Genomic DNA, 10,938 nt, shown 5'->3' on the forward strand with positions numbered 1-10,938 from the left:
CGTTAGGGATCAAGAACCAGGGAAAAGTCCCCGGAGCAATCCCTTCGACGCTCAAGTCAGGTACTTTTTCCCCAGAAGAACAGTAAAAATTACATAAAGTAGAAGACAGATGAGAAAAGGTGAGTGAGCGTACCTGTGCCAGGGAGAGGACACCCCTTTATATATGGCCTTGTGTACTTAGGGCTTCTAGCAAGTGTCAGGGAATGTCGGATGTCAGACTCTATCTGGCAGTGGGTGACACTTGGCATCCTCCTATAGGTCGGAGGAAGGTTCTGCTATCAGCTGGTCACAGACCGCTAGAATATATCCTGACACACAATAGATATTCTCTGACAGGTGGTTACAATTCTCTGACTCTTTTGTCGTTTTCGTTGATCGAGCATGAACAAGAGAACTTCTGACAACCAGCGATCGCCCGGCCTGACCAGGGTGCATCTGAGTAATCCGTCATATCCCGACCAGGCGTATCAAGTTAGTGTATATGAGTCTACTGTGAGAGAACCTGACCAGTAGAGATGGTTCCTTCTTCTTCTTCCTTATTCCTGATATTGCTAATTTGAATTCCTGACCTGGGCATCCTGACCAAGAAACTTGCCTGAATTCCTGACCTGGACCTCTCACCCGAGTAACTTATCTGAATTTCTGACCTGGGCATCCTGATCGAGAAACCTGTCTGAATTCCTGACATAGGCATCATGTCCGGGCATTAGCTGGGTAACGACCCTTAACATTACAACCCCTTTTTGGGGCGATACGTCTCCTAACCCTTTGGCTGCCACGTCCCCTCGCCTTTTGACTGTCACGCCCCCTTGACTTCTGACTGTCACGTCCCTTTGACTTTTGACTGTCACGCCCCCTTGACTTCTAACTGTCACGTCCCCTTGACCAGACCCTACCACTATGCACCGTTTCAATAAACAATGAGTGGCATCTAGCAAGGCATCATTGCTACCCAAGTGACGAGAAAGTCGAGATCCGACCTAACCTGTTCGTGGCTATTATCTTGTATGACTTGGTCCCTCTATCCTTGATATCTAAATTGATTAATGACGTATAGACTGTGTCATCCTCTTATCAATCTTTGTGTTTCTTGATCTCTAAGTAGACACACTCAATCAAATAAGGTCAACATCTCATATTGACTCATTTGCGCATGACCATGATTTCTTGTGTCCTACTAATCAAGGGGCACTTTCGTCATATGGAAGGGATAAATCCCATCTACATCACTCACATCCCTCCGCATAATTCATTGCATACCCAGTAATCAACTTTATTGTCCACCTTGTTACAGGTGACATTTACCGATATCAAAGTACACAACTCCTTATGTAGGGAACCGTAGCGACTTCAGGTCTAAGGACTATTCGTACCAATAGTCACATGGCAATGTTTATGACACTCATATAACGATCCATAAAACATTCTCATGGCGAGTCATTCAGTATATATTCTCTAATATATATCCATGTGTCAACCTGATATCTCATATCCATGACTTGTAAGATTAAGTCATCCGTTGACCTACATGCTAGTCTCAACGCATTAATATTGTCCTTGTATATTAATGCTCGACTAGGAATAGTTAAGAGTAGTGTTTTATGTATATCTACAATATCTCACTATCAATTCAATCAATTGATATGCTGTAGATAAAAACCTACTACCTAATTAAGGACATTATTATACTTATTCAATCGGTACTGAATTGAAATAAATATAATAATCAGCTTTGTCTTTTATTAATAATGATATATGATACAAAATGAACCATTTACAATCATATTATAATTGATACTAGGGCTAATACTAACATAGTTTGACATCAAAATATTTTACTAGCCTCTTCTAGGATGCTTGATGTAACTAGATATATGGTTGAGGTTAAGCACGTACTTTTAATGAAGTTCAAGTCTCAAAAAAGCTAGAGACATAATTTGAAACTTCACCTATTGAAAATGAGACATCTAATTGTTTCTAACAAGACCATAGTTTAGTCTTGTAACTGTCTATGAATCCAAGACGGAGAACAAGGCCATAATAGTGCTAAATAATTTGAAATCTGGGATAGTTCATATGTGGTGTATTTTTAATATTTGCTTAGAGATGAAGTTCAAGGCACACTATCGTCTTTCAAATATTTTGAAGATTTCATTAATTGAAAGTTAAAATCGAAAAATACCTACTTATATGTATGAATCTTTTAGAATCAATCCAAAATCTATTGGGATTGTATGAGATTGTAATATATCTTCGAGTTTGAGTCGAACCAATGTTTATTTTCATTTGAATTTTTCTTGAACCAATTGTCTTTTAGTTGAACGATTTCATCTATAATTAACTAACTTTGATAGTTATTTTGCATTGTTTGATTTAAGACACATTGATTCATAATAAAAAGACATCAATCTCTCTATAAATATTTAAATTTCTATATATTTGGCAATTCCATATTTTCACTAGATATTATATTGAAAGGATTACTGTATCTTGGAAGTAATTTGTTAATAAAATTCATTAGCAAACTTTGAGTAGCGGAAGACAAATAAAATTTTAAACGAAAATATTTCCATATGCCTCGGCCCAAGATACACCATAAATCCATTCCATCTTTATAGTTCTTATTTTCTCTATTTCCGTTTGCTTACTCATATACAATATTACTCCAACAAATTCCATAAAAAAATTCCATTACATCTAAAAAGCTCAAACGGCCGATTTCAAAACAAAGAAACACCAGTAACATCCTACGACTGATTTCAAAACAAAGAAACGCTAGTAACATCCTTGTCAACTCAATTATACTTGCTTAGATGACTGACCCTCTCTCCATAGAATGTTCACCTTAATTCGTATCTCTCGAGGCATGCAGGTCCACACCATCACAAAAGTAAGTGGACCTTGAACCTGTGCTCCATCTGTATCTTCCAAATTAATTACATAATTTCGTGCGGGAAGGAACCATATGAAGGCGTGTAGGGGTGTCAATTCGGGTGGGTCAGATCGGGTTGGGTCGGGTTGAGTTTTTTTTTTTTTTAACCCAACCTGAACCTGACCCGAACCTGAGTTTAACCCAAAACACCTCAACCCGAATCCGAACCCGACCAACCCGATCAACCCGAACCCGACCCATATAATCCGAAAATCTGATTCAAAATGACTTTTTTGGGCTGTTTTCCCTATAATTCTTCACTTTTATCTCAATATTCCATCATTATCATACAAACATGATATTAATATACATAAAAACATCTAAATTTTTAAAATAAAATTTGATTTAACCCCAAAAAATCTCACAAAATCCTATATTTAAGTCAACCCGGATCAACCCGAACCCAACCCGACCCAACCCGAGATTCTTTTACTCTCCAACCCTCCAACCCGAACCCGACCCGAACCCGAAAATGTCCAACCCGAACCCGATTTTTTTCGGATCGATTCGGATTGGGTCGTCGGATCGGATTCATTTTTGACACCTCTAAAGGCGTGTATATATATTCAACCGCCGAGATCCTGCCGGCCTGAATAAATGTTATTCTCCTTTTGTAACACACAAATAATGATTTCTTAAGCTTAATTAATTCATGTAATACGTTTTCCTATAATGTCAACCCCCGTCCCGTGATGCATCATCTTCCCCCATCCCTTTACGCTCTACGGCCCCCATCGCCCAACCCATCGACTGTCCACGAACATCCCATGCACCATCTCGTTAATTCCACTCTCTTTGTGGTTGTGGATCCATGCACACGTGAAAGGGCTACGGATCTCCATCTGTGTTTACTGCGTACGTACAGTAAATCGTTTTAGGGTAGAGCCTTTAATTTCTTTCCGGTACTATAATGGCCCGCTGCTGCCCTGCCGTGAATTCGCAACCATGCCTTCCACGCCTTGCTCTCCAGCAAACCACCGCTGCGTCGACATCCATCCTGCGCGCGGAAGCGAGGACAACGATGACCTCGGCAGCCTCAGAGGCTGGCAGTCGACCGATAGGGCCACCATGCTCCAGCAGGGAGGTGGCGTCCAGGCAACGGAGAGGAGGCAGAAGCACCACAGCAGGTCGTTTAGCCGGCAAATTTCGTTGGAGAGCGCGCGCATGTCCCGGGAAGGCCGGCGGTCTTTGCCGCGGAGTGGAAAGAGCTTGGGAGGGGGAGCCGGCGTGGATGGCGGACTGAGGAAGGGTGATTTTAGCATGTTCCGGACGAAGTCGGGGCTTGGAGTGGTGGCCACGGCGAGGAAAGAGAACGAGTCGGGTCCGAATAATCACGCCGGCGAGGGTGGTGCTCTGCACGGAGCCAGGGCGGAGGAGTCCAGGGTCAGTGACAGCGTCCCTGCGGGGAGGTACTTCGCGGCGCTCCGGGGGCCGGAGCTGGACCAAGTTAGGGATTCCGAGGACATTCTGCTGCCCAAAGACGAGGTTTGGCCGTTCCTGCTCCGCTTCCCCATCGGCTGCTTCGGCATCTGCCTTGGCCTCGGCACGCAGGCCATCCTCTGGGGCGCCCTCGCTTCCAGCTCTGCCATGGCCTTCCTCCACGTCTCCCCTGCCATCAATCTCGCCATCTGGCTCCTCGCTCTCGCTGCCTTCGTCTCCGTGTCCGTCACCTACGCCTTCAAATGCGTCTTCTACTTCGAGGCCATCCGCCGCGAGTACTTCCACCCCGTCCGAGTCAACTTTTTCTTTGCCCCCTCGATCGCCTGCATGTTCCTCGCCATCGGCGCCCCGCCGCGGATGAGGCCCTTCTTCCTCCACCCCGCCATGTGGTGCGTCCTCATCGCGCCCGTCATCCTGCTCGAGCTTAAGATCTACGGCCAGTGGCTGTCCGGCGGGAAGCGACGCCTCTGCAAGGTGGCCAACCCCTCCTCCCACCTCTCGGTCGTCGGCAACTTCGTCGGCGCGATCCTGGCGGCCAGGGTAGGATGGCAGGAGGCCGGTAAGTTCCTATGGGCCGTGGGCCTGGCCCACTATCTCTGCGTGTTCGTGACGCTCTACCAGCGGCTGACCACCAGCGAGGCCCTGCCCAAGGAGCTGCACCCCGTCTACTCCATGTTCATCGCCACGCCATCCGCCGCTAGCATCGCCTGGGCCGCCATATACGGCGAGTTCGACGCCGTGTCGAGGACCTTCTACTTCATCGCGCTCTTCCTCTACTGCTCCCTATTCGTGCGCATCAATTTCTTCAGGGGATTCAAGTATATATATATAATTAATTACCAAATCCGTATGAGTTCTCAATCGATTAGCCCAGCTGACCGATATGACTCATTTCCTGATCAGGTTCTCGGTGGCTTGGTGGTCGTACACGTTCCCGATGACGACGGCGTCGCTGGCTACCATCAAATACGCGGAGGCGGTGCCGACCTTCTTCAGCAAGGCCCTGGCCCTGAGCCTGTCGCTCATGTCGTCCACCATCGTGTCGCTGCTGCTGGTCTCCACGCTGCTCCATGCGTTTGTGTGGAAATCCTTATTCCCCAACGACCTCGCCATAGCCATTACCATTACCAAGGACAGGAATGGGGCGACGAAGCGGAGCAAGGCGGCCAAGAAGAGCTACGACATCAAGCGCTGGGCGATGCAGTCGCCGTTGGCCCTTGTCTCTTCCATCAGAAGGGGCGGTTCCGAACAGGAGGAATTAGAGACGAACTAGGAAAAAAAAAAGCCCCGCCCAAAAATAAATTTATATATATGAACCCAAAAAAAAAAACAGAAAATATTATATTATGTATAAACTGGTGCACGGGCTATGTTAATGTTCAAACCATATAGATTGTGATTTACATGTAATGGAGATACTATTATCATTTTTTTTTAAAGATTTTCAACAGGGTTCACAGTACATATTTTTATTTTTGCATGCCAAGTTTTTCAAAAATATGTTACGCCACCGTATGTCTTTTTTTTTTTTTTCTTTTCACAATTCTAGTTCAAAATCGAGCCTAGTAGGAGAGATTATTTTTTTATTTTATTACTTTGCATTTTTTCCCTAACTTTAGTAGATTATTAAACATCAAAGAAAAAATAAAATTAGTAGTGCAATCCTGTTCCAATTGGTCAGGTTCAAATACTATATCTTGATGCATTTAACAAAGTTTAATTTATATTTTCTCGTGTCGCTAAATTGTGTGGGTCAAATTTTCAGGACTTAATAGTTTATACATGGAGTCTGTGATTCACTGGGGCTGAATTGTGATAATTGATTGGAGGCAACCAAGCTTGTTACTTAATTTGGCTCAAAGGTCTTCTTGATGATCGATAAAGGATGATATAAAACATCCAAGTAATCAGAGCAGTTGGTGGGTCGAAAGGCTTTGAGAGAACGAGAACTTTATAGGTGACGTAGTCAAGGATGACATGTGTTATTACAATTAATTAGATCCTTGGTGATTAGGATCGATCATAGATTTTGATATCTGAGTAAAGAATTTAAATTATTTTGCTAATATACCTAATGTGGATATAAAGTCGTGTGTGTATCTTTCTATAATCCTTGGTGATTAGGATCGATCATAGATTTCGATATATGAGTAACGAATTTAAATTATTTTGCTAATATATATATATATATATACCACTGCATTTATAATTTAGTCACTAAATAACGACCGTATTTATAAATCGGTCGCTGTTTAGCGACCGTAATAACCTTGGTCGTTAATTCTTCATTTGTCATTTAACTTATGGTTTTATTTATAAACATGTAGTGACCGATTTTATTAAATTGGTAGTTAAAATTCCACCTCATAAATCCTCCCAAGTGATCCCTAAACCCCAAGTAATGGTCGACCCCCTCCCCTCGCATGCGATCCCTATATCCCAAATCGTGGCCGACCCCCTCTCCTCCGACGTGATCCCTTCTCTCCAGAGGAGGCAAAGATCCCTTCGAGTGTGAGATCCTCTTCCGCGCAGGTAATATTTGTTGGTGCGGGAAGCATCTGACGATCGAACATGAGTTCTAATAATAACAAAGGGTTCAAAGTTAAGATTATTTGTGGTCTAACATGTTTGAATGAGTTTGCAGGAAAGTCCTAAGTGTACTTAGGCAAAAGTCCTAGCTACGATTAAGCAAGTGGAAAATCCTAGGGGGTGGTAATCCTAAGTCCTAGGGAGTGGTAACTCTAGGCGGAAAGTCTTGGCGGGTCGAGCGCTTCAGGTAAAAACTCTAGAGTTGGAGATTCTAGGTGGAAAGTCCTGGTGTCACGAACCGGGTGGAAGACTCGACGGATCGTGGAGCGAACATCCAGTAGAAAGTCCTAGAGCCTCGAGCGCTGAGCAAAAGTCCAGTATGTCTGGAAGACCGGTCTAGCAACAAGTAAACTCTCCTGAGTGGAGTAGGTGAGGACACATTCCCTGGTGAGGGAATAGTAGGCGTCAGTTTGACTTAGGATTTTCGGATGGAAATCCGAAGTCAGAACCGGACAGTCCAGTGGCTGTCAAATTCTTGTATTAATCTTGTTTTATTTGTGCTAACTCTATTTTGCAGGATATGTTTTGTATTTTGTTCTAACGTATCCTGCATGGAATGAAAAAATACTAAAAGACCAGATGAACAGTGTTCAACGCGCCCTCTATAGAGCTTGGAGGTGCCTCGGATGCCTTGGCCGAAGCAGTGCGGGAAGTAGGCCGAGGGCGCCCTCCATGGAGCTTGAGGGCACCCTGGACGCTGGATGGAAGGCAACCTTCATGGGCTTGGAGGTGCCCTCGGGAGGATAAGTTGCGGGCGAAGCGGAGCTTATCCAATCTACAGATCCAGCGGGGTTAGAGGCGCCCTCCATGCTGTTGAGGGTGCCCTCAATGGGCTATATAAGCCTGTCTCGAGCAGCAGCAAAGGACAACACCTGAAAATGCAATATTTCTACCGTGTGCTGCTCAAAGGATGATCCGATAAAATTGCAACTCTACCCCAACGACCAGAAGCTTCAAGTTTACTAATTCCTTGTTTGTTGATATAAGTTTTTCATTTATTGTACTTCAAATTGTAACTTCTGAATTGATAGTGATTGCCTGAAGTAATGCTCAACGAGCGTGGGCCTTGGAGTAGAAGTTGCCACAAGCTCCGAACCAAGTAAAACCCTTGGCATTTATGTTTGTTTTTTATTATTCCGCTGCGTATTTAATTGAAATTTTTCGAAATGAACGTGAAAGCGACGAGCGCTATTCACCCCCCCCCCCCTTTAGCGCTTTCGATCTTACAATTGGTATCAGAGCGGGGTCACTTCGAATTGGTGAAACCACCATTCAAGCAATTTTTGTGGTAATTTTTAGTTTTTCGGAGTCAATCGGAATCGATAAAATTGCCACCTTCTGATCTGTTTTTATCGCAATCAAATTTTTTCTCGAAGCTGGTGCAACGCCACTCGAGTTCGCGCATTTATTTTTAATCTCGCACTACTAATCCAAGACCAAGTCTTGGAACAAAGGTTCATGTTTTTATCTGTGCAAGATTTTACTTCTTAAATGACCCATCAAGAAGGCTATAGCATAGCACGCCCGCCTCCCTTCTCCGGCGAGGACTTCAGCTACTGGAAGGGTCGAATGGAGTCCTACCTCCAAACCCAGTTCGAGATGTGGATGATCATCAAAACCGACATCTTAATCCCACTTGACGGTATGGAAAAACCAATATCATGCGAGAACTGGGACGCAAGTATAATAAAGAAGGTTGAGGCCAACACCAAAGTAACGTGTACTCTTCAATGTGGTCTAACAAAGGAAGAGCTGAACCGAGTTGGTCCATTCTCAAGCATGAAAGAATTATGGGAGAAGCTGATCGAAGACACCTCAGATATGAAGGTAAGTAAGCGTGATCTAATTTTAAATGTTATATAACATAAAAAATACAGGAAGGTGAGACGGCTAGCCAACTTCATGTGCGAATACAAGACCTATTGAACAGACTCAACGGGATCGAACAAAAGATGGAGAATCGAGACATAATAAGGTACACACTCAACGTCATTCTGAGGAATACTTTATGGGCATCCATGGTAGATACTTACAAAGTATCCAAGGATCTTTCATCAATTAAGTTAGATGAGTTATTTTCAGAATTTGAATCGCACAAGCAGACTAATGCACGTCCAACTGAGAAAGGTATTCCTTTGGTTGTAGGTACAAGCAGAACCCGGGAACCAAAAGCAAAGTGCAGAATCGAACTCGAGTCCGAAGATGAATTGGACTCAGAAGATGACGACGATAAAATCATAGCCGAGATCGTCAACCTAGTACGTAACCTCTATAAAAAGAAGAAAGGATTAACGAAGAAGGACATCAAGAAGGTGATTCAGTCCAAGACAGTACCGGCCAGTCCAAAAGTAAAGTTCGAAGTTACCTGCTACGACTGCAACCAAAAGGGACATGGCAAAGCTAACTGTCCAAATCAAAAGGAAGCAAAAAAGCAAAGGAAGAAGAAAGCACTACAAGCAACATGGGATGAGTCTTCTTTAGAAGACTCCGACGAAGAACTCGAACAGACAAGTTTCCTCGCATTAATTGTAACGCCCTGCCCCTCCTGCTCAAGGGACGGGGGTTACTTTGCTTACTTACTTACTTACTTACTTGCATACTAATAAGTTTTTTCTACTTTAAAACAGCGGAAGTCTTGTTTATAAAATTTCTCTTTTAAAACCTTTCTTTTCTTTTCAAATCACCATTACTAACTACCTAGCATATAAGATCACATAGCATGCTTAACATGATTTTAAGTCATAATACCAATAAGCATGATTAAATGTCATGGAGTCATGAAACAATAACATAAGCTAAACATAATTCTTATTAAATAAAAGCAGGTCTTTCTCTTTTAGCCGAGCCACTATCACACACATCCTTCTTGCCCCTTCTGCTGCTCCCTTAGTTCATCCATTCCTTGCCTTTATCTGTGGTACAAGGAAAGTAAGCTATGAGCACACAAGGCTCAGTAAGATCCTTCCTACTCACAAAAATCGTATAGCGTAGCATAATCACAAGGCATAAAGCATGGAGATAAACTCATCATATCATGTATAGAAGCTTCATATCGTAACTCTCATAAACATAAAATACAGAACATCTTATCATATCATGTCATATTCATAAGAGCATCAAATCATATCATGTCATAAAGCAGATCATAGCATATCGTAACATAATCATAAGGTATCATAGCATATCATGACATAATCATAAAGTGCATTCTGGTATATCATAACATAATCATAAGTATCATGGCATATCATGGAATAATCATAAGGTGCATTCTGGCATATCATAACATAATCATAAGTATCATGGCATATCATGGCATAATCATAAGGTATATGCAAGATGACTTTCAAAACATATATCATGAACATATATATGCAACATGTCTTTTGAAAACTTATTATATACATACTTAAACATAATCTCAACATAACTAGGGCCCCGGCTTGTACCACATACATAAATGCGCGCGTCCTATGTAGGTCCAAGGTAGCAAGTCTTGAACCCTACAAGGCATACATACTAGGCCTGTTTCTTAGTCCATCGACCTAAGGGCACTTAGGAGCCCATCCCTAACGAGGCCCGTTTCTTAGTCCATCGACCCCGGGGCGCTTATGGATCCCACCCTTGGTACAAGCCATATAAAGTAAAGTAGCATGTCATATATATCATGGTTCTTATCATTTCATGCATATCATATTTCTTAACATATCATAAAACATGCATAATTTGGGCACACAACTCATCATAATAGCATGCATAAATTTGGACACACAACACATCATAAACACATGCATAATTTGGGCACACAGCTCATCATAATAGCATGCATAATTTGGGCACACAACACATCATAAATACATGCATAGTTTGGGCACACAACTCATCATAATAGCATGCATAATTTGGGCACACAACTCATCATAATAGCATGCATAATTTGGGCACACAGCATATCATAAGGGTTATCAACATGCATA

The 10,938-nt window shown here is 42.8% G+C and overlaps 1 protein-coding gene across 1 annotated transcript; it reads left to right on the top strand.

The window, feature by feature from the left end:
- Positions 1–3,866: 3,866 nt before the first annotated feature.
- LOC122020667 (guard cell S-type anion channel SLAC1-like) lies at positions 3,867–5,782 on the top strand. The gene is made up of 2 exons (XM_042578676.1): positions 3,867–5,190; positions 5,276–5,782. The coding sequence occupies exons 1-2, from the start codon at positions 3,878–3,880 to the stop codon at positions 5,643–5,645; spliced, it is 1,683 nt and encodes a 560-aa protein (XP_042434610.1). The 5' UTR covers positions 3,867–3,877; the 3' UTR covers positions 5,646–5,782.
- The last annotated feature ends 5,156 nt before the right edge of the window (positions 5,783–10,938 follow it).

The sequence above is a fragment of the Zingiber officinale genome, chromosome 9A (genome assembly GCF_018446385.1).
Source record: "Zingiber officinale cultivar Zhangliang chromosome 9A, Zo_v1.1, whole genome shotgun sequence".
NCBI lineage: Eukaryota > Viridiplantae > Streptophyta > Magnoliopsida > Zingiberales > Zingiberaceae > Zingiber > Zingiber officinale.